The 24115-nt window shown below is 37.9% G+C and overlaps 1 protein-coding gene across 3 annotated transcripts in view; it reads left to right on the plus strand.

Moving 5' to 3' along the window:
- The first annotated feature begins 2904 nt into the window (after positions 1 to 2904).
- Positions 2905 to 24115, plus strand: part of TMTC3 (transmembrane O-mannosyltransferase targeting cadherins 3) — a 50661-nt gene continuing 29450 nt past the window's right edge. For 2 of the 3 annotated variants that reach the window (XR_009483958.1, XM_059816681.1), the window contains exons 1-9: positions 2905 to 2937; positions 10311 to 10418; positions 11262 to 11375; positions 11956 to 12172; positions 13793 to 14011; positions 18140 to 18239; positions 18942 to 19057; positions 20773 to 20945; positions 21807 to 22059. Coding sequence is in view for 2 of the 3 variants with exons in the window: in XM_059816681.1 (XP_059672664.1) it covers positions 11984 to 12172; positions 13793 to 14011; positions 18140 to 18239; positions 18942 to 19057; positions 20773 to 20945; positions 21807 to 22059 (1050 nt within the window). In the remaining variant the exon portion in view is untranslated. The remainder of the gene's footprint in view (positions 2938 to 10310; positions 10419 to 11261; positions 11376 to 11955; positions 12173 to 13792; positions 14012 to 18139; positions 18240 to 18941; positions 19058 to 20772; positions 20946 to 21806; positions 22060 to 24115) is intronic. The other variant, XM_059816682.1, reaches the window with a different exon arrangement.

A 24115-nucleotide genomic window follows, 5' to 3' on the forward strand; every position in this document is an offset into this window, starting at 1 on the left:
TTTAGGATAAACATCTCCTTACAGTCACAAAATCATTATTTCTAGTATTTAAAACACAACCAACATCTGCTTTAGTTTGATACTATGAGCATCCATTTCTTGACATTAATTTCTAAGATCTTAAACTCATGTATTAAATATCCTTTCCTTTTGATTAGAGTAGTTGAATTGATAAAGGACAGTAAAGAACCTGGAAAATGACAAAAATCTGATCAGAAAGTGGTGCAAAGTTTTGTTCTACTGCTTACCTACCAGTTGCTGTGAGTCACAGTAACTTCTCATATACCTGAAAGTCAATGCAGTATCTGAAAAAGGCAGAAGGGATTGAAAGTCTTGGATTATTCTATTCTCTGGAGCTGTCTCTAGCCTTTATTATCAATATTTCAAAAACTAGATTCTGCCAAGTTTAAAACAGAACATTTTTTAATCTACTTATTGCCCTAAATTATGAATATGGCATAAATGATTAAGAAAATTCAGAAAAAGCAAATCTAACTAGTATATTAAATTCTTTATTATTCAAAAAGCTAATGGTACAGCAGGGTTATATATTTTATAGGAAAAAAATCAAGCTCAATCAATAACTGTAAAAATGCTTTATGCTGAGCATGATATTTTGAGATCTGTTCCATCATGCACCCTGTTCGTCATTCAGCAGTTTAAAAACTCAACAACTGAAACTTCCTTCCTTAACGAAAGGCTGAACTGGTATTACTTTCCCAAAAAATATGCCTAAGCAGTCTGAAAGTGCTGTAAGACTTAGAAATCCAGCTGTATGCTTAAGAGAGGATAAAAAAAAAATCAACTTTTCCTCATCTTTTCTGAATAGGTGAACTACTTGAGAGCTCTCCTATATTTACCATTTCTTCAGTGTTTGCTAAATGTTTTAGAAAACATGCATTCCATATAATCCATGGCTTCGTAATGATGACATCACATACACATTTTTGCTTTTCTGCTTTGTCGTAAATGGCAAAGGAAAAGATGAGAAAATCACATGTAGGCGCATACTGATCTTGGCACTCCTACTTCAGTTAATTGAATGCTACTTGATTTCATTAACATACTTGTTTAAGGGTTGTTTTTTTTAAAAAGTATTAATTTTTTCTTAAACAATGAGATGTAGGAATTACGGGTATGAAATGCCCGACAATCAAAAACTATTCTGAAAGCAAATACACAACCTTACTACTGCCAATCTTTTCCTACATTCCATCTTTCAAATATCTTTTTCTCTTAACTTATAAAATAACGTCTTAGGAAAGTATCAGTCCTAAAATTTTATCCAAAAGGAGACATATCTGTATATAAACAAAATAATCCAACTTGTTGGGAGACCAGCTATAATAAGGTGTGTGGGGAGGCACAACCTAAGCATACAGTATGTTCCACAGTATGTACATCCTCAAGGACAGTAATAAAGAACTTATTTAACTGAAGAGTTTTCCATCATAAAATTTAGTTGATCCCTCGCCCTCAACTAGAACCTGTGCTTTTAGTTGACAGATGATCTCTGTAGTGAGACTCTGAGATCACGGCTCTACAAAAAGTGTGAAATAGATGTGCATTTGACATTAGTTACCACAAGATTTTCTTGACTTACTCAGGAATCAAACATACATAAAATGTCCAGATGTTGCAAGTTCAGCAAGGGCAGACAGAAAAGGAGGTCTGGTGTGCACACTGAAGTACTGTCAGAACAACAATAATGTCCTGTGCTGCCTACAGCAAACCATGTAAAGAGGCAGCTAAGCTACCACGCAGATACCTTATCATCACAGTGAAATGAAGCACCAGTAGGAATAGCTGTTCTTTTCCCATGAAGCTGTGTACAATGTGTAGCACAGAGTCATGTACACTTGAGCAAGACTGAATACCAAGAAGCAGCACAGTCATGCAGGAGATGTGCTCTCCTAACTCCGTATTAGTTTACCAGGACTAACCCAGCTTAAGCTACTTCTGATTTTCAAATTACATTACCCAGACCAGCTCTCATCTACTAGCTCTACAGAGCACTAGATCTTAACTAGAAAGCCACAACCAAAATGGGATCTTGCACAGGGTTCCTATTTTCTTCCAATTTGTATATCCCAGTCCCGGGAATGATACAGTGACAGACCGTGATCCCTCCAGGATGCTGCTGAGAGGCAATTTTGCCTCCGTTTCATCTGACTCCGCTGAATTAACAAACTGCCTAATTTTGCGTCCACCTTCATCGCGGGGCACAGCTGAGGCATCAGCCGAGAGCAGACACAGCGGGCTGTAACCTCCTCCGGGCACCGCGCTGCGACGATGCCTGCGCCCCGACGCTTCTGCCTGGGACCCGCGGCCCTGCCCCGCCACCGGCCCCGGCCCGGTTGCCCGCTGCGCTCCCCGGGGACCGCGGCAGCGCAGAGGTCTTGGCCTCCTTCCTCACAACACCCCCCGCCCCTTGACCTCACCGCTCCCCGCGGACGGCGGTGGCGGCGGAGGCCGCTGCTAGGCGACGCCATCAAACTCTCCCGCCGGCTCCGCTCCCGGGGACCCGGATACTCGTGGGCGCGGGCAAATTCCAGGCTCCGGCGGCACGACAGGCGCCACGGTGCCAGCCGGGCACCCCCAATCCCGAGGTGCTGCACAGCCACACAGATGGAAGACGGGCGGGGCAGTCCGCGTACCCGCTCGAGCGAACAGTTTCACCAGGGCAACAGCGCCGAGCCGCCACCCCACGCCGCCGGCGGTGGACTGCGTGTCCCAGCGTGCCCCGCGGCTCCTCCAGGACCACAGCTCCCGAAATGCTTCGGGGCTTGCCGTCCCGCGGGGGCGGTTTCCCGACAGGCTTTGCTGGCCGGAGGGTGGTGGTGTGCTGTGCGCGTGCGCGCTGTCTGGCGGCGGCGGCGGAGGGAGTTGTGGGCGGCGGCACCGGTAACGGTGAGGCCGCTTCCTTCGCGGCCTCAGGTAGGGCGGGCAGCGGCGGGCTGGGGGCTGTTCCCCCACAGACGGGGTTTGAGGGGCGGGAGGGTTGGGTCCGGCGTAGCTGCTGCCCCTGGTGGTTTCCCGCGGCGGCGGGTGGTCCTCTCCCCTGGTCGTGCCTGCCGGGCCCTCCGTGAGCCCTCCGCGCCTGCTGAGCGCCAGGCTGCGGTGCGGCCTCCGTCCCTGGTCACGCTTCCGCGTCGCTTGAGCGCCCCGGCTCGACCCGCTCCCTTCTTCAGTGTTTCCTGGGGGCGGCCGCTGGCCCGGCCCCTTCCGCCCCCCGTCCTGGCCTTACGTTTCCTGCCTCACCCAAGGGCTGCGGGCAACATGCTCTTTCTCGCACTGACCGGCTTGGCTGGAGGGCCGCAGCACTGCCCAGATATGCTTGTGCTTTATGTGTAAGTATGTAGTAGTCGGGGCTCAAAAGATACCTTGCAGAGCAGTACAGGAAAAGATCACATCTATAAACTACACGGATCCATTGAGTACTGGTGGTCAGCGAGGAAGTCTGTACGTTAGTAGTGACCTGATGGCCCAAAAAGTTTGGGTTCCTGTGTTTTAGCTAAATGGGTGTGAACACAGCTTTTTTGAATAAAAAAGGAAAACCAGCAACCCCTTGAGGCATGTGTATATCTTTGTATTCATTCAGCAGCTGTGGAGAGCTGAAGATGATTTGTTTTTTATTTCTTAATGGAAAGAGAAAGGTGATTATAATGTCATCTTTGGACTCTTGCCTTTTTCTGGGTTGTTCATTGTTTTCTTTTTCTTTGCTATCTCCTGATTAGTGGTGATATTTAATGAAGGCTGGCAAGATGCAAGATGCTTGGCACTCATTATAGTTATGTAACTTATTCCAGTCATGGCATAACTCTTAATTCTTGATTGAAAGTAAAGACTTCTATACCTCAGCCAGAGATTGGTTAGTTACAGCTCCATATTGGGTAAGAAAGGCAAACTTTGTAGTTAGGGAAGGGAAAGAGACTGGATTATATTTCGTGAATGGGAAGTGTTACTAAAAATAAAGTTCATTATGGTTAAGTGTAAAAACAATTACTTCTTAGCAGGAGGGACTTTTATAGGTGGAGAAGGTGATCCACAGAAAATAATGCTACCTTGCTACAAGATGAGCTTTCAGGAAATGGATCCCCCTGTGATACAGAAAATAAAATAATCCATTGGTGTTAGGATGCTTCCGAATAGGAGCTCTTTTTTTTTAATCCTCTTCATCAGGTTAACAAGCTGTTAAGGCCAGTATAGGTATTTAATGTGCTTTATATAATGCGCTTCAGCATTTTTTGAGTGTTGTTCTGTTACAGAATCAACAGAAAATACATCATTACATATACTGGTAGTAAAACCACATCTAGGTTATAATTGTGTAGTGCAGCTAGTAAAGAAGATTGATGCAGAACTAAAGGGGATTTTGAGGTGGGCGTGCAAACTTCCAAAAGTGAGAAGAATGGAAGTATTAACCCCACAGAAAATAAGAAAGGGTTTAAAATACCGAATGGCTTAGACCAAGTGAATTACTTTTTCTTTTGTTCTGCATCACATCTAATTGTGTGACAAACTTTGTGTAAGTGGATCTTCTTTTAGTGGGAATACAGGCTTGTAGTTCTGGAGCCAAAGAACATATTAGCTCCATAGTACACAGCTTGACCTACCCTGATAGAAGAGTTAGGCATCCATGTTAAACCACAGTTTTGGTAACGGTAGCATTTCAAAGACCTAATACAAAAACTGCAATATGAAAGACCTAATGGAATGTTATTAAAAATAACATAAGAAGTCATATACAGACCAAGCATACTAAATAAGGACATGCATAGCAGAGTCTAAAGGCTGTCTTTTCAGCTTGTGCCACCTGTGTAGCTTTTGTTTCTTTATTCTGTGGAGTTAACAAACACGCAGTTTCTGCTGTTTTATTTCTAGAGCACTGAGAGTGTTGATCTGTTTGATCAGCATTATTTTAAAGCCACTATTTTTGCATCAGTGTCCTATGAGGACAAAAAAAAAAAAAAACCCAGCAAAAAAGCCCCTAAAGGTTTGACTCTGAAGTGTGAGATTCTAAGGTATAAAATACAAACCATACCTACGTGGTGTGTATTTCAACTGACTGTTGCACCAGTTGTATTGAACAAATTGAAGGTAAAACACCAGCTAAATCGGTATCTTCTTCTCACCCATTTTTAAATTGTTTTATGTTTTGAGCCTTGTTTGTACCAGAGTACCCTAAAATGTCCCAAGTGTTACTTCAGCTGCTTGGTTGCCAGCAAGCTCTTCACAGTCTTCCCCCTGGGAAATCTTTCCTCTGGGGTTGCTACAATGAAACTTTTCTTGTTATATTTATTCTGCTCTAGGATCTTAGCAAGATGAAAGGGGAATCCAGGCATGTTTTGCGTTCTTCCTCCTCCCATCTTCCCAAATACTGCTTGCTTTTTTTTATGAGATTCAAACCAAATCATTTAAATCTCAGCTGTACATCTAAGTTGTTTCATACTGGAGTTGTACCTTGGAGTGACATTTTTAAGAGAAGATAAATTTAAAGGCTGTGTTGGAAAGGGGCAACAGAAACAAAATTATGATCTCTTTCTGTCATTAAACATTTGTATCAAGTCAGCAGGAAGAATATTCAATTTAGCCAAAAATAAAAATATAGAAAGGGTAGAAAGTAGGCAAGACAAATTAAGATGTTAGCAGAGCCTCAGAAGCTGAATTAAAATGCCATTTTTAAGTGACTATTCTGCTTGGTTTGGTAAACCGTTGTATATATCTCTGCTGGTATTCATCAGTTCAGCCACCAGCTCTTAGATGAACTTGTTGCTCAACCTGTTTAAAAATAAAACTAGGAGTGCTTTTAACAACTCTTTTTCTTCCACCTTTGATAATTTGACCTTTTTCTATGTGAACTGTAAATTTGTTTTAGTTCAGGACCTTCAGTGGTTATCAAAGTACATGTCTCCAGACTAAATGAGATGCACGACTATTTTTTGGCAGCTCCTTTGCGTATGTCTATCTCTTCACTGGCTTTAGAACTCTAGACAGAAGAGTGGGAAGCCCACATTTTACAATTAGGGATGTGCATAAATGCTCATTAGTTTGTTTTCAAAGCTTTTCAAGAAACTGCCTGATCTGTATGCAAATTGCCTGTTTTTTGTTTCCAGCAGCCTAATTAATAGAACACAAAATTAAGTTCCTTGAGATTTACATAGTAATTGTGCTTCACATTGCACATGCAAAGCATTGTTTATCAAAGTGACTCTGTGGAGTTAGGGACTCTGTTGCCTCACTGATGCTTACATTGTCATCTCCAGAGAACAGGTGCAGTTTGATTAGGGTTGAAAATGTTAACATCTTGGTATGACTGAAAAGTGTCAGGTGTATTTTTAACATCTATGGATATTTAATAAACTGCGGATGAAAATATTCTCAAAATATAAGATCAAAGAAAAAAATCTTTAGGTTATAGTAACTAAGTTCTGTTATGGACAGTGAATAAGGTGAATTTTAAAGTTTTCTGTCAGCTTGAACTGACTTTCAAAATACTGTATCAAAAGCTGCAAATATCAATAATACGTCAATTATGTTGAGTGTTTTCAGGAGTAGTAATACTTTCATACAAAAGCTGGAACAGGTTGAAACTTTGCAATTGGGACATCTGTTTGAGATTAATTTTGACGATCATGTTTGTTCCTGTCAGTTCCTGTCAGTTTCTGTGAAAATCCTGAGCAGGATTAGGTGTACAGCCTTTTTCCCTTCAGAGGTGCCGTGGTTTTCAAATTGTCTATTACTGCCACTACCCATGTCTTTTTTTTTTTTTTAAAGAACATAGAACATAGACCGTTTTCTTTGAAGTAGTCTTCATCGAAAACAAAGTTGTTATTGGTGCCATTCAGGGTGTAAAAGAGGCAAGTGCCATTACCCAGTAGAAGAATTTTAAATGTATGTTTAAGTTTCTAAAGTTAGGTAGTAAGATGTGTTTAATTAACACAAATATATTTGCTCCTGCAAGGGTCTGTTGTTTATTAGGTGATGGCTAATTATGGAGTGCTAAATAGCTGTTGCATATTTAGGGCTAGCAGCTATATTCCTTTCTAAATACATACTTCGTAATTCTTCCTAAATTCATATGGGCAGAAAATGGCTTCCACACTCCCAAATTTCTTAACCGAGGATACTCTTAGATCATCATTATGCATTTTTCATTTGTGTTGAATTTTTTGTGCAGACTACTATTAATTTGTAGTATGCGGTGCTAAACCATTTGTAGTGTCCTGGATTTGGTAGTGGTTGTGGAGAAATACTTTGTTTTCCTACTTTTAGAAAAGAGTTTTAGGTTTGTGCTTGTTTTGTTGTTTGTTTGGTGGTTTTTTTGGTTTTTTTTTTTTTGTTATGTCTTACTCTGGTCTGTAATTCTTGAAGGAGAAGGCTAGATGAACTTGTAGAGGGCTCTCAGCAAGTTGGAAGAGGAAAACTATAGATCTTACAAGACAAACCTGCTTGAGAACTCTGGTTCATGTTTGTCCTTTCCACTTAATGTCTCTGTACATGAATGAAAACAGTACAGTGCAAAATGCAGATTTCTGTGCCAAACAGCTTGAGAAAATTAGACTAACAATCAGGTGTTTTGCACAGCTTGGGCATTCTGTTTTCCACAATCGGCTCTCACAGTCATGCAGTTTCTGTCTCGCAGGGCTTATCTTGCTGCTTATTGTTTTCAGCTGTATATTCTTCATGACATGTTCAGATATTGTTGTAAATTAAAATACACAATAGAGATCTTGGTAATGAAATATGTGTCTGTCCTGATTTCACCCAGTTAAATGGGGGCTCTGTGGCTGTTCCATACACCATGAACTGGCAGTCATACAGCCCAAGGGGTGGTTAAGGTATTTGATGAGCAGTTCTTACAAGCTGTGAAAGTAGCGGGTAGGTGAGATGAAAAAATAACTTAAGGGACAGTCAATCTGTTTACATGAGTTGGAGCAGTCAGTGATGTGGTTTTCCATCACAGCAAGCCTGTATTAACAAACAAGTTGTTAGGCAGTGTGTTTTACAAGTATTTATCAATACACCCATCACTGGGCGTGGTGACGTACTGGCACTTGCAGGACCATACGTGGGTTGATAGCAAATTTCAACATGTCTGTTGGGCAAGAAGGGGAATATTTCCACTCACCATGACTCACTTGAGGAGCCCAATCACACCAAGGCTTCAGCAGCCTCTTGCAGGTCTGTGATTTATGAGGTTCTGAGTCTTTCATACTCCTTATATGGCTTCTTACTTTCTAACATCAAACTGATAACAGATTAGTTGGCGTGAAAAGAGTGTTGGCTGCCAAATAGCAATTACTGTTTTCCACTGAGATTAATGGCAGACATACTTTTGCCTGGCTTACCAAGTACAGATGAGCTTTTATAAGCCTCCCTCTGTTTTAGTCTTGCATTCTGTCATGTTGATGATTGTTCCAGGTTTGAAGCTTGGAGTTTGGTGGTGGACTCGGCTGTAGTATCATATAGGAAGTAGTATGGTGAGCCTCCCTCAAAATCTGCCTTGGTATGCTAACATAAAGGACTGCCAAAACATCTTTTCCATATTTATGCTTTAATTCAGCAAGAACATTAAACTGCCCTGTAATCAGAGGAGGGTTGAAAAGTAATTTTCCTAACTTCATGTATCTTTACGGTATATTTCAGGGAAATAAGACCTTAGAATGCCATAATGCAAGTCAGAAGTAGTGAAGTATCTGTGCTACAGTTCTGTGCGATTTACAGATTGTATGTGGCCTTGCATTTCCCTTTTTTCTCTTTGTGCCTGTCCTGAAAGCAGATGCTGGAAAATGGGGGCTCTTCCATATTTCCATTATGCCTGTCTGTTGCCAAGCCCTACTAGTGCTTTTACACATAACAAAAATTTGAGAGGGATATGGTGTGATGCATTTGAGGTTACCAGGCTTGGCACAGTTCAAGCAGTGTGTTGTGTGACTTCCTCCTAAAACCAGAACAATGTACTTTGTTGCTTATGTTCATTCCTTACAGTAAATTTAGTAAGCTGTTCAGAATTGCCTGGGGTGTCTGTGGCTCAAATACTTTTCTTGAAAGACCAAATTATAGCCATGTATTTGCATGTATTTGCAATCATATGTGATTGAAATGTGTATGTAAAGGAGAGGGCGAATTGAAAATTAAAAATTGTGATGTTAAAGGTGAATTTTTTCCTGGAGTTCTCAAACAGATTTCTCTGCTGGTGGGCTAGCCGCTTAAGCCTGACTTTGGATGTAGCTAAAATCTTACTTTCTTTATGCCTAAGAGTTCCCTTTCATTCAAATGAAATCAGTATTTTCTCTACAGTTGGCATGTAGGTACGTGTAGCTCTGTGAGGGAACAGCGTGGTCAGCAGTGGTGTAAAATTAGAGTTCTGGGTGGAAGAAATACTAGAAATTCAGAGCAAAAAGAAAAGCTTGTGAAAGCATCAGAATTGCCTAGGAATAGGGGATAAGTAAAGTAGCTGTCTTGACATATATTCTGTGTAGGGAGAAGAAAAGTAAAAACCTACAAAAAGTAGTTGAGGAGCTAGCAATTAAGGTTGGTTAAGCTTTTCCTTTTGATAGGAGGCTATACTTAGGAATCTATCCTTTTTTTTCCTGGGTGGGTAGCAGCAACTGTTTCTGAAATAGAGTTATTAAAGAATGACCTTTGAGTTACTCTTTGATACGAAAAGCAGTATCTGAAAGGGCTTGCTGCTTCAACCAACACAGTAAACTTACATTGTTAATAAAGAAGTCTCAAGTCACCAAAAACCTACTCGCTGTGCGCTGCTTTTTCTTAAAGGGCAAATTTAAATAAATCTTACGGTTGGTTCTGAGTGGCAATATTATCTTGTCCCATTAATTTTTGAAACACAGTATTTTAAAAACGTAGGCTTGTATGTTGGAAAATCATTACATGTTCGTTGTAGGTCCTTTTCAGCTGTCACTGCTTTTCAGTAGAACTAGTGAACTTCAAGAAGTAGGAAGTGTACTGTTCAGAAGCTACTGCAAATAAGGAGTTTCAAACTCTGTTTCTAGCAGGGTGAGAAACAGCAGTTTCTTCTCCTCCACATTCTTTGCGGGGGGAACTCAAAAACTTCGGTGAGTTGAAGTTCAAAAGTGGACTATCTTTTCATGTGTTCCTGTAATGTGCTTTGTTTTATTTTTTTTAATAAGATTTCTCTGGCTGCCAAGAAGACTATAAATATGTTCAGACTTAATCTTGGCTTACTGTTTTAAAGTACTGTTATCCAGCCTGGCAAAAAGATGTAGCAGCATCCTTTAACATTTGTTTTTTTCTTTTTTTTCTCCTTTTTTTTAATTACAAAGGTGGTGGCAGCTTTGAAAAAAGGCTCTGTTTTGGTTGAAGTAACACCAATAAATAGCCAGTGCTCCAAGTACTACAAAAGAAGAAAAAAAACCCTTCACTGCCATTATGTGAGTATCACTGAATGGATTGGTTTGATTCCTTTCAAATGATCTTTGTCTTGGTTTTTAGTTTAATTGCACCCGCACCTTTTTGCACATGTATTCCTTCCTGTACCTTCTTTCCTGTATTCCTCCTTTACCACTAGTTGTGATGGGTGATTGTCGTGGTGTCAGGCCCAGGCTGCAAACCACAGCTGAGATTACCTATCTGGATGAGATGTCTCTATGGCCTGTTTTTAGAGGATAATATACTTAAACTTGAACATAATTAAAAACACCTGACAAACCAAAGAAAAAAAAACACCAGTATTTCAGGGCTTAGGACAATAAAACAGACTATAGCTTCCGAATAATTCATCAGCTTTAACGTGTGAACCCTGATAGACATAAGGCTGGTGTTTTTTCATATTTATGGATCCACATTATCTGGCTAATACTAGCTGTTCTGTGTCCTTACAGATGTTACCCCTCTCTAGTTTTGGGGAAAATGCTATGTATTTTTGTTCAGTCATCTCTCCTTCTTCTCAAAACTAAGTCAGTGTTTGACTGTCTGTCGCTTTTGAATATCTTTGGTTCCAACAATTGTCAGTAATCCATGCTGCGTCAAGCAGTGGTCAAAAAGAATGTCTTTGGCCTGTATTTACCTTCTTATTCTTCCAAGGCAGAACAGTCTTTTCAAACAACCCAATACATAGTAATTTCACCTTTTGAGCAGGTCACCCATATATTATTTTTTAAATAATCATGCAGTTTAATAATTTCTAGGGCTTAGGAAGTTTATGCAAGATGAGAGAAAATAATGTAAGGTAAAGTTCATTTGTAGTGTCTTTTTTGCATGCTATTTTTCTTTAGACAGGACTCTCCTGAACATTCAGTGAGAATGGAGCCATTGGCAGAGTTGACAAAAAAAGACCTTTTTGTGAACTTCTGTGAAGAATGCAAATGAGCAAAGTGTGAGCTTCAATGGTAAGTTTAACTTTTTGTTATTGCTAATGCCCTCTTTTACCTGTTCTTGAACACCTATATTTATGAAGTTCTTCAAGTTTCCTGTTTGTTCTTCAGAATGTTTGAAATTTGTTTTTTTAATTGCTTTTGAAATATTTTGAGAAACACCTTTAAACCTAAAAACCATGAATAATTAACACGCTGCCTGCCTTTTTGATAACTTAGTATTCTGTGTCAGTATGTTAAATTACTCAGGGTTCTAGAGAACTTAATTTTCGTAGTTTTCCAGTTTGCAGCATTCACTTGAACTGCATAGCTGTCTGCTAAAAAACTACACAATTTATCATTCATCTTCGTCTTTTTTAGTAAAACATGAAATGTAGCAGTGTATCCAGTTTGTGTGAGGGTATTGTGAGAGTATTTATTTTAAACATTAAATAGTGTAAGAAGGATAAGACTTGAGGAAAGCTTTCTGTCTTACTGATTTTTAGATATGTAATGTCATTGATTTCTAAAATATTGGATGTCTTAATTTGACTTTATTTATCAAGTTTAGTTCTTAATCAGTAAAATTACTCAAGTTTCTGTCCATATATTTCAGCTTTTGTCCATGAAAACTCTTAGAGAAGATGGCTGATATAAGCCTGAAGGAAGCAGCACTAATAGTTGGCGTGGTGGCAGCCTGCTACTGGAACAGCCTCTTTTGTGGCTTTGTTTTTGATGATGTTTCAGCGATTTTGGACAATAAAGATTTGCATCCTTCTACTCCGTTAAAAAATCTGTTTCAGAATGACTTCTGGGGCACTCCAATGTCTGAGGTAAACTGTTTGTGAAAACTTTGTGAAACTTTGTGAAAACTTTGAGGCATTTGAAATGGAAAAAAACCTTGCAGAAAGTTTTCATACTTTCTTCCCCAGTGTGGTTTTAACAGAATAGTTTGTTTCTGATAGAATTTGGTGGTGCTAGTGTTTTGTACTATAAGATCAGGAACAGATGTTGCTTATATTCTTTCTGTTTGTTCAATAAAAGAACTTGTAAGAAAATGAAGTCATATATCACGCTTCAAGATGCTGTGTGTTATCTAATTCCAATATCGAAATCAGATAACTCTGACCATTTTCCCTTCTCCTGCGAAAGCTAGACATTGACATACAAGGGTATTTATTTCTATTTGCAGTCTGGAAGGAAAGGTAACACTCTTAAACAGCAAAGCTAAGAGTTAGAGAATGGGTATTGAATCCATTAAATTTATTTGAGTAAGTATGTTTATGTGAATTCAGGGTTTTTGGTTTGTAGCCTGTGTAAAGCGGCTATGTTTTTATCTGAAGAGCTGCATTGGCATTAAAGTTGTTGCTAAACATCATTAAATGGCAATGGCTAAAGGATTTACATATAGTTTAGAAAGTTACACATGGTGCCATTGCTGAGCAAATGAATAAAAATTCTCTGACAGGCATAGTTTTTTTGCCTATCAAGGCATTCTGCTTTGTAATCTCTTATGTCCATAACGTACAGGGTTAGTTCCTTGTGAGATACTAATTGCTAGCTCTACAAATAGACTTTGATACATAATTTTCATATAACCCTGTAATGAAAGCTTCCAGACTCTTTTTCAGATGCCATCTTGTCCTGTAATCATTGAGAGTAAGTGAGTTCCTAATCACCTCCCAGTAAAATTTCAAGTAGTAGTTTTCAATATGTTTTTACTCCAGAAAAACCCTAACCACGTGGAGCGGGAGAGAGCCATCTCATTCAATGTTGATTTTGCACTTAAACCCAACTGAAAGTCAGGTTAATTTTAACTAAATGAAACCAGATTAATTCGATCATTCATGGCTTTTAAAATATTTTTTTCCTATCTTGTGTTTTTGTCTGTCTGTATGTACAATTCGGTTCCCTGTCCCCACCCCTCAGTTTTTTCTTAGATTTTCTTCCTTTGTTTTATGGACATATTCAGCAAAATATCAACAGGCTGTGGGTTGACACGTGCATTTTGGAACAGGAAGATGGTGTTAAGTGTAGTTTTTAAAAAGGTTTATGGATGGAGTAACTGGCAACATAGACATATTGACTGGTAGACACATTGAAAATGTGTAGATAATACATGTAGCTGAGTGCACCAAATTTTTATTATATAAAATACTGATCTAAAGCATGAAATGACAGAGTAATCAAAATATTGAATAATACATTAAAACTATATGGAAGTAGGAAAAATAGTCAGAATTAACTTCTCTGTTTAACGTTTTAATTTTAAATCAAGTTTTCATTTAATTCATTAGATTTCTTGAATTTTTTTTAGTATACTGATTTTCAGGTCTTTGTTTTGAAGGTAGATGCCTGAGAATAGAGGGGGGAATCATGTATGCGTAGATTTTTAAAGTAAAAGTCCCTTTATAAGTTGGTGGTGACTGATTGATTTATTTATTTTCTTTTAGGAGAGGAGTCATAAATCTTATCGTCCCCTTACAGTTCTTACGTTTCGCTTAAACTACTTGTTCAGTGAGTTAAATGCAGTTTCTTACCACTTCCTAAATCTGGTCTTTCATGTGGTGGTTTGTGTAGTCTTCCTCAAGGTCTGTAAACTTTTTCTGGACAACAGGAGCAGCGTAGTTGCATCCTTGCTCTTTGCAGTGCATCCAATACATACTGAAGCGGTAGGTATAGCTGTGATGTGCTTAATTTGTTCAATCTGTATTAATTAACCTTAAATTTAATGTCTTTTCTATCTGTTTCTGTATTGTAACTCCAGCAAGTGTGTGACTTTACTTGTATTTACTCTGCCCTTTGGAATGAGTGGTAGAGGTGACAAATTTTAATGCTCGACTTGTTTGGTATTCCATGCAGCTAGTCAAAAATAATGAAAGAAACTTTAATTTAGTTGCTAAATAGCTTAGGTCTCTGCTATGAACCTTGGCTTTTATGATGATGGCTACTTTAGCTTACATAGAAATCTCTGTTCTGTGATGATTCATCCAGTATCATGTTTTGCAAATACTATGAATACCTCTTCACTCAGTTCCAGAATCGCTAAGCACTCCCCTTTAGCTAATCTCCAAGTCTGTTCTGTCCACTTTCTTTTATGTCACTATATCTATCTCAGCAGGGCTTTTTCTAGGATTGTTGTTGCTGTGCTACATCCAGCTTAGGGCCATTCTGTTTGAACCTTCCATTTTTGAACATATCCAATAGAAGTAAGAGGAAATACATTTCTTGCCTCTCATATTTACCTTTCCTTTGATTCTGACAGAGTTTTTCACTGCTATGAAAAGCATTGTATATACAAGCTGTCTGATTATATACTTTTTAATGGTCAACCAGGCTTGCAGTCTTGTGGTCGCTATTCATTAGATTTGTTTCTGCCAGAAACACTGATAAAGCAGATCTGTGGAATTCTCTAATGTTATTTCTGCACCACTTAGATTGGCTTTCCTAGATTCCAGTTCACACGTGTTGCAAAGCCCATTCTCAGTCTCTTTTCTTTTGTATAGTATTAGCTGATTTTCAGAGAACTGGAAATGTTTAAACCTTTTGCTTCTTTGGAGGTGTTATCCTGCTTTTTTGTGTGTGTGTTTTTTTGGGGGTAGAGCAATATCTTTTGATATTAAGAAAATGAGAAGGGTTTGCTCTTAACCTTATGTTGTATTTTTTGGTCCTGATTTGTTTGGGTAAAGAGTTCGCATTTCTCTCTCTTGTTCTCTAAAGACACAAATCCCTGTCAGTAGCAATTCAGTAGCCTGCATCTGTGTATTTTGAGCAAATCTTTATAGGAGTTCAGTTCATGGGGTTTAGAATTGGCTGCTGTTTGAGCTACTAATATGTCCTTGCTAGAAGTTGTTAGTGGCATGTTTAAAAATGCAAAAGTTAAACACCTAAAAATTTTTGCTTGCTTTTGTGCTTGAAAGCACAAGCCCCCATAAAATCTTGGGTAAAATATGGGTTTAAAAAATAATTTGTTAATTTCATTTGGTTTTCTGTTTCTTTGAAAATACATGCTTTAAATTTCAAAGTTTGGCTTTGCCTCTTTGTAGTAAATGTGATAGTATCTTTACAAGAGCATTAGCAAGTTGCTAGTGACTTACATTAGTGATTCATGGCTTAGATCATCCTATGTCATTTTATCACTTTCATTCCAAATATGATGATACTTTATCATGCTTGAACTGTCAGATTCCACATGAGATAACAGTAACACAGTTGCTTTAGTACTACGCGACAGATTTAGCAAAAAATATCATACCAATCCTACAAAACATTGTGTAACGAAAGTGCATTGTTTAAGGCAATGTATTACAAAGTTAGGAAGTACAGTTATGAAGCAATTTGGTAATAAGTGTGTAATCCCTGGTATTAGCCACATGAGGGCACTTTAAGACTATGTGATTGGTAGAATTTGGTGCTGTACTTAAAATACTTAGAGATTCTGAGATTTAAGTGCAATTGTAATTGAATTCCCCTGCTGTTGTACTTAGGTCCTCAGTGAAGAATCAGTTAAGGGGTTTTCTTCCTCCTTTCCCCACCTTTTTCAATTTGTTTTCTGCGTTTGAGAAATAGTGCATTTTATCCTTTCAAGTGTTTGCATTGAGAATTCTGCCTAACGTGTAACCGAGAAAGGATTCTTAAGAGTTGGCAGTTGAGACTTGTGCACGTGTATAAAAAGCAAAACAAATGGAAGTTTCTGTACATGGAAAAGAGAGAATAATGAGCTGTATTTTAGAACTAGGGACTTGGGTGCCGACTAACTTATTCAGGCTTTAGTGAAAACTCCAAAACAGGCTTCATTCCCAGTTTTTTGTATCATTTGATGGTACCTTTTCTACCTTTTATAATTGAAATGTATCTGATTTGAAGTCCTTCACGTTAGTCTCCTACTTACTTACTCCTTGCTCAAGAGTTTGAAACAGCAGATGCAGTACGTAAACATTTCAAACCCTTACCTATCTTATGATAAATCGATTTTTCCTGGAAAATTTGGCAGAGCAGGATAAATAGGAAATAATTTTCTGCTTGACTTCAGAGCAAAGCCTGGGCTCTTGCGGTGGTAATACATCATTTTCTGAGGAAGAATTTTTGATGAAATGGGTTGAATAACAGCATCATAGTTTCATTTGTCCTTGTCTTTAGAATTCCAGTTCAGTCTTTCTAGCTACTTTGCTACTGTTCTGGCCAGAGGCATGTTGACTACCTTTATAGCTATGGGATGTCAGCTAACCTTGTGAATGCTGGAATTTTCTCTCATAAGTCACGTTTGTATCCAGAAATAGAATCTGTCTTTTGTTGGCAGGGGACTGTGGAGGCACACCAGCACACTTGCTTTACTAATGATCTCTTTCAACTGATCTACAAAGTTCTCTTTAATTTCTGTCTTAACGCTAGACAATTTTGAAATCCAGACCAGGAATCCTTGAAACATTGTAAGACATTTTGGAAACAAACACCTGTCTTCTATCCAAAATGTTAATACAAACTCTGATGTCCTATCAATTGTGAAACATGCTTTGTCTGTGCACAATTCAGTGAGTTCTTTCGTAAATGTACGCCACTTCCAAAGGAAGCACCAGAGCATGATTTCAAATTTGGATTTGAATACTTTCTTTACACTGTGACCTTGGATATTGAGTTACTTTCTCTTTTTATGCTGTGCTGGATCAATCATGCTTGACCAAGAATGTACCTAGCAATAAAAACTTCTAGCTGGGTCCGGATGGCTGAAAGTCAGTTTTCAGCATCATTGTAATTAAATGGTGAGCTATGAGGTTTTCTTAGCTAAATATGACTGTCTGCCTCGGGATAGCACGTCATTTTTCAGCCAGCTTACTTGCAAAAAATTTGGATGTAATCAGGCATTATAGAAGAGGACAAATGAGGAAGAAGGGCAGTCCTAAATGGTACTGTGGTCAGCACAGTGGCTACTGCAGTAACCATTAACATAGTGACCTGTCTTCCATCTTGAGTTGTTGGTTGCACCTTAACGTTTTTTGAAAACAGCTCTTGAAATGAAAATTAACATGTATTTCACTGGGAATTCTGAAACAGCCTTCTGCCCTATGGATTTTAGCACTTCTCCAAAGTTTCATAAAATCCATACTTCTCAGTCTTATTACCAAAGGGGGTGCTACCTGCAATTTTAATATTGCCAACCAAATTATCATTCAGAAGATTGCCAGACCTGTAGTAAAGCCTGAGTCATTCTTTAACTCCATTGCACAGAGCTTGCCATCAATTTATTTGTAACTCTTGATGGCTCACCTAAGAGCTGCCTTAGCACCAGTCAAGGGAATTCTTCTATCAGATTCAGATCTGTTCAGTCAGTCAGAAAAGGTATGAACAAAAATAATAATCAGTTTCCATGTACCACTGTCTGCAGGATGTATATGTACAACAGTCCTTGTCAGGTTTCACTTCAAGCCTCTACAGGTGAAAGCTAGTTTCTTCCAAGTATTATGAAGAAAGCAGTTGTTATCGTGCCCAAATTCTGCCTCAAATGATGTTTGTGGCTGGTGTAACTAAAGCTAAAAGAAAGTACAGCATTTCTCAGTTGTCTTGTTAATGGAGATACTTAGGGGCACATCAGCCACAGGTGGTCACCAGCCAGCCACCTGTATCATCCTGTTCTTGAATTCAGTACTGATTGAACTGAAAGCAGCCTTACTCTTCTTAACCTTTTTTGCTTGGTTTACAGATCTTGTTTATGCATATCCTGATAGTATATCATTTATGCACTGTCCTAGTACTAGAATAGTCACTAGAAGAATAATCTTGGTTTTTCTTCTTTTTCTTTTCAGGTAACTGGAGTTGTGGGCAGAGCAGAGCTTTTGTCATCTATCTTTTTTCTAGCTGCTTTTTTGTCATATACAAAATCTAAAGGGCCAGATAATACCATAGGTAAATGATTGACAAATATATACATAACTTAATTTCTGTATCATTGATAATAGTGTTCTTAAAATGGTAATATGGGTGTATTGGTTATTCACAAGTGTGTACCAAAAACCCTTCAGCCCCAAGATACCCATGTAATAGTACTTTCCCTTATAAATTGCCTTTTTTTTTTTCTCTTCAAGACTTAAGCATTCTTTCAGTTGTTTTGTAACACCTGGAGTAGGGGACTTTTGCACTGACTTCTATTAGTGCAAGTAAGTGGAATTATGCTGAGATGCCTCAGATGGTCCCAATAAGCTGCAAAGTTTCAGTGGAGATGTAGGAGGCTTGCCTCTTTTCCAAAGTCAAATTGACCTTGTGAAAATTCATGACTCTCTGTAAAACATTCCATTTGAAAAAGTGTTCTGGTGAATTAGGAAAGATTAGGGTTTTCTTGTTTTCCTATCATAGATTAGTCTTTTGTCTTTCATTTAGTTCTTTCAATTTAAGGGAGGCAGTTTTAAAACTGATACATGTATATTTTCTGCAGAGTAAAACTGGTAATCTTCCCTTTAGTAACAAATGGCATACTGAATAAGTTCATAGAATGTAGCATGTTCAAACATAAAGAGCCAGCGTCTTCACTTTTTAGGTTAATTTACTTCATTAAATGTTTGGTTTTGTTGTAGGATGGAACATTTTCAATAGTGTTGTCTTTATTTGCAGTGTGGACTCCAATTGCAGTGACTGTGTTTCTAGTAGCTGTTGCAACACTGTGTAAAGAACAAGGAATAACGGTGGTGGGGATATGCTGTGTGTATGAAGTATTTATTGCTCAAGGGGTAAGCCGTTGGAAAATAAATTGGATTTCTTAAGAATACTGTAATGAGACATTAAGTACTTTGAAGTGTCATATTTCAGCACTGATTTTGTCAGTTCAGGCTAACTCTATAGTTCTGTTACATTTTTCAGATTTTTTTTTTGACTCGGCTAATGTTTAACATACGTGGTTCACAGTGAGGGAATCCAGTGAGTTCTAAGTTGTCCTTTACATGCCATCCAGGGATGGTACCAAATATACTCAATAAGGAATTGACATGTCTTAATGGAAACCTAAGGTTTTAATTGACTGAGGTTTGCAAAGACTAGCAGGTAACACTCTTGATTAAAGTCTGAAGTGCATAAAGATGGGGGATTATTTGTTTTTAATTCCTGTAGTAAAAATAGAGACTATACAATACACAAATGCATTTCATCACATTCTAATGAATAACCAGACGTTTTGAAGTAGTCTGATTTGAATCAGTAATATTCTTACGAATTTTGTTGTTCTAAGAATATCTTTTAAATTTAATTTCTAATCTGATAGGTTTCATTTTAAGCATTGGTAAGTCTTTAAGTTAATAGTAACTTTTCTTTTGTTTAGAGAAACAAGATGTTCCTGCAATTAAATAATTCTTGGCTTTTTAATAGTCAAACCATAAGCAGTTTAAAAATGTATGATTGCATATTCTAAGAAAACTTTCTAGTTTACTATTCCTTAATTACTTGAAGGAATATTTTGCAAAACCTGCACCAGTGAAAGCCAAAAGATTGTTTGTCTTGGGGATACGCGTTCAAGGCCAAAATGCCAAAATCACATTTTTTTTTTTTTTGTGCTTACAGAAATATGTGTTGTAACTATTGCCTTTGCAAGTCTAGTGAATAAGCATATAATTTTCAAACTGGGTTTCTAAGGAAATCACCAGTATGTGACCGTACTTTTCAATCCACTCTTCCTTTATTTTAGTAACTTCTAATCTGGTCCTCAATTTCATGAACATTTAACAAGTTTGTGTAAGTAAACTGAGTAGAAAAGATAAAATCCAAACTGAGACTTCTTCTGAGGGCACAGGCGTAGCATGAACCACGAGTTTGACCAGTTCTCAAAAACCTATCAATATCTGTAGTTTAGCCAACCAGTATATGGGAAGCAATAAATCATCCCCAGCACAAGACATGAAGGCATAGGGAAATAGGTACACAGGGAAGAAATTAGGGTATGTAATGGGGAACTGTGCAAGATCATAATGTTCATGAGGCAGGGAGAGATGGGTTACTGCAGTAGAGGCATAAAATAGAAATCCAGGGCTAATCAGGAAGCGAATAGTATTTCTGCTGTTCCTAAGTAATTTTGTTTATAGGACAAGTTTTCAGAGGGGCTGATAATTCTAAAAATAGTGATTTTTTTCTTCTTCAAAATTTATTTCGTGGTCATACTTGATTTATTGAAGTCTCTGAAGACTGTACAAATTTTTTAATCTGTCAGTGCAAAATACAGAACTACAGGCATAGAAGTTCAGCTATAGTGTTAGCAAGAACACTTGAATAGAGTTATTTTTATTAGAAGGGTGGATGTCTTTTTGGGGGTTGTCATGAAAGCTCTAAGAAGCTGAGTTAAGTAACTATTGGGAGCTGGCATTTAGAGAAAACCAAGGGGAAAAAAAAGACTAGCTCATATTTATCTAAGGGATTAATGAGTACACTGCCTGATTATAAACAGTTTTTTCCATTGCAGTACACCTTGCCAGTGTTGTTGGACGCAGCTGTACAGATTCTTCGAGGGAAGGGCAGTATTCCTTTCTCTATGCTCCAGACACTGTTGAAGCTCGTAGTCCTAATGTTCAGTACACTGCTGCTTGTAGTTGTAAGAGTCCAGATTATCCAGTCTCAACTTCCAGTGTTTACAAGGTAATAGTAAAGTGTCTCTTATTTACAGACACTGATAAGTAAGATGTGGCTCAATGAGGTCTGAATGAAATGGCCAAAAATACATCAACTTAAATGTTTATTAACTTATTTTAATATTGGTAAGCAATGACTGTACAATACTACATTTTTTTTCTGAAATGGAGAAATGGTATATTTCAGTACCTGTTGACAAGAATGTCCAAAATATTGCGGTATCTGAGCTAGCATTAATTTTTAAAAAACTTATGGTTGTTAGTTCATCTTAGTAATTCAGAAATTAAATGTTTTATTACTGAAGTACTTTTTAATGGCTATGTGTTTGAACCTTGGCTGAATATTTCAAACCTCTTAATAAGTTTTTCCTCTTCTACGTACCTAAAACCAAAAAAATACTTTGTACGTACTATGCAGAAAGCATGGTTGACTTCAGAGAGTGCTTGAAGATAAGTGTGTATCAATGTTAGAACTAAAAACCTGTAATTTATCTTAAAAGTATGTGAGCAATGTAGAAATACAAGAATCTAGTATTTTCCCTAAAAAATGAGGCAAACTATTAAAAACATGAACAAGGATCACTGAATCTAACTTTAGGTGTAAATCATGCTGTTTCTTCAAACTTACATTGACTATATCCCAAACCAGTTTCTTAAACTTGGAGGAGGCTCCGTCCCGTGCTAAGATGAATCATCATGCATGGTTCCCAAGTTACACACCAGACAAATGCGGGAAGATTATTGTACATGTCTGTAATTGGTAGTTCTAGATATGAATCTAAAGTTTGCTGGTTTCTGAACACAAAGCGGATCAAGACTATATCTTTTTTTCATTAAAAGCTCCTTTTTCTCCTTTCTTTTGCTTTAGGTTTGATAACCCTGCTGCTGTTAGTCCATCCCCAGTGAGACAGCTGACTTTCAACTACCTCCTCCCTGTAAATGCTTGGCTTCTTCTCAACCCCTCAGAATTATGCTGTGACTGGACAATGGGAACTATTCCTCTCGTGGAGTCTTTGTTAGATGTTAGAAATGTTGCCACCCTTACCTTCTTTTGCTTTCTGGGATCTTTGATTGTCTTCAGTCTCCGATATCCTGGGGATTCCTCCAAGACTGTGTTGATGGTATGAATGATGCATTGTTTTTGTCCTTTCTTTAAGAGTGTAAGTGGCTCAGGTTGTTTGGTCACATGTCTAATCTGCTGTGACCCAGAGGTATAGCATTTATCTCCTTTTGGGCTAGAATGAACACATAAGAAAAGAGGAAAGTTGTTGTAGCAACAAAACTGTTAAATTGCAATAAAGCATGTGACTGTCAGGGATGTGATGGAGAAGAACAGACAAGAGATGAGAATAAATATGCCCCTTGTTATGTATTTGCAAACTGTATTGCGGCCTTTCTCAGGTGTTCAGAACTCAACTAGCAAATGGGGGGTTTCAGGAGAACTTAAGTATGTTTTAAGGATCGGAATGCATTTCCATCCTGTAAACTGTCTACCTTATTTAAATGTCAGTAGTCATGCTGCGAATTTAGCAAGTGACTTGATCTTCTTTCTCATAGGTATAAAAGAAAAGGATGGTTTTTAGCATTTAGGAATATAAGTTTTCCTCTTTTGTTGTTGTTCTTTTAACAACACAGTCTTCTGTAGTCTTTTCCATATTCTAAGGAAAAAGTGATTTTTGTCAACCTGTAAGATCAGTTCCTGTTTTTCAGTATTATATGACCTTAAAACTGAAATGGATTAACGGGAAAGTGTATTTTGGAGGAAATGGAAAGGAGCAAATAAGCTAGTATTTTTTTCATCCAAACCCAGTCATCTTTTTGATTGCATCCATTGCAAATTTTCACAAGATTAATGATTACCTGATAACATGTTTTTTATTAAATCAGTGGTGCAATTATGTGTACAACAAACCTGCATGCATAGATCTTAGTCTCCTTCAGAAATAATGTACTTTTTTAATACGTAACTCGGCCAACAAAAGTTTCAGATGGGCGGGAACATTTTTGCACAACTTAAGACTACGGATTTCTTTGCTGATCAGCTGACAAACTTTGATTCACTTCAAAGAGACCTAATATTATAGTTCTGACTCATATGGTTTTTCTTGTCTTGCCACTGGAGTGAGGCAATTTGTTTCACTACAAAAATCTGTGAAAACGATCTGTAGTATTGCTGATGAAGCATCTTGTCCTGAATTTGGAAACTGTGTATGAAGAACTTGGATAGCTTATTGATACAATAAACATGCAAGGTGACATATCCAGAAAAAAACATTATAGTTTTACAGCACTTAAAAAGTGTAAAGGAGTAGTTTAATCTTCCTTCTTACATAAGCCGAAACAATTTTTCTCCAGTGCACTGATAGCAGTAGAAATGTGTGTGGGGAGTAGTTTGCTTTTTTCATAGGACAGGTCTTGAACTTTAAGGCTTTTTATTTCCCTACATTTCTGTTTAGTCCCTACCCAGTAAAGCTCAGAAGAGGAAAGGGTTAATGGAATTGCCAGCATACATTGTTGTAAGTCAGTTAGGTTTTGTTTGAGGGTGGTTTTTATATTTGTTTTTATTATTCCAAGTGTTTTTTATAGGAAGGGTCTTCTGAGATCATTCAGTCCAGTGTGCAAGCCTTAACATCGCTTAACACAGTGTAATCTGTGTTTAATGAAAGTTGTTTTCCTTTAATATATACTTATGTTGTGTTTATAACCTTCAATATGATGCTGATTTTTTTTCAGACATAATATCTAAGTGTCTAGAACCTAATTTTGTAGGAAATGAGAATGCAATATTTTATATTAAAAATTAGTTGTTATATACTATAACATGCAACAACACTGTAGGTCAAAGCCTATTTCTGCCTTCCAGTAGATGTAGAGTGGATAGTCTGCCAAGGGAGAGAGGAAGAGAGGACAATTTCTTTCTTATGGCTTCTCAATCTGACTTACTAGAGAAATCATAGTACCATCTTTAAAGTGAAGAAAGTGGATCTTTATTTAGTGATACCAATTTACACAGATTATGGCAATGTTCCAGGTAACTATGTTGAATTACTAGTTTTAAAAAACTTTTTTCCACACTTGGTTCTCAGTTCTGCCAATAAAAGCCTGAATTTGTGCTGGTTAAAATAAACTACTACCCTGGCAGGTATGAATTCTAGGTGCTATCCATATGGATGCCAC

Source organism: Gavia stellata, chromosome 4, assembly GCF_030936135.1.
Source record: "Gavia stellata isolate bGavSte3 chromosome 4, bGavSte3.hap2, whole genome shotgun sequence".
Taxonomy (NCBI): domain Eukaryota; kingdom Metazoa; phylum Chordata; class Aves; order Gaviiformes; family Gaviidae; genus Gavia; species Gavia stellata.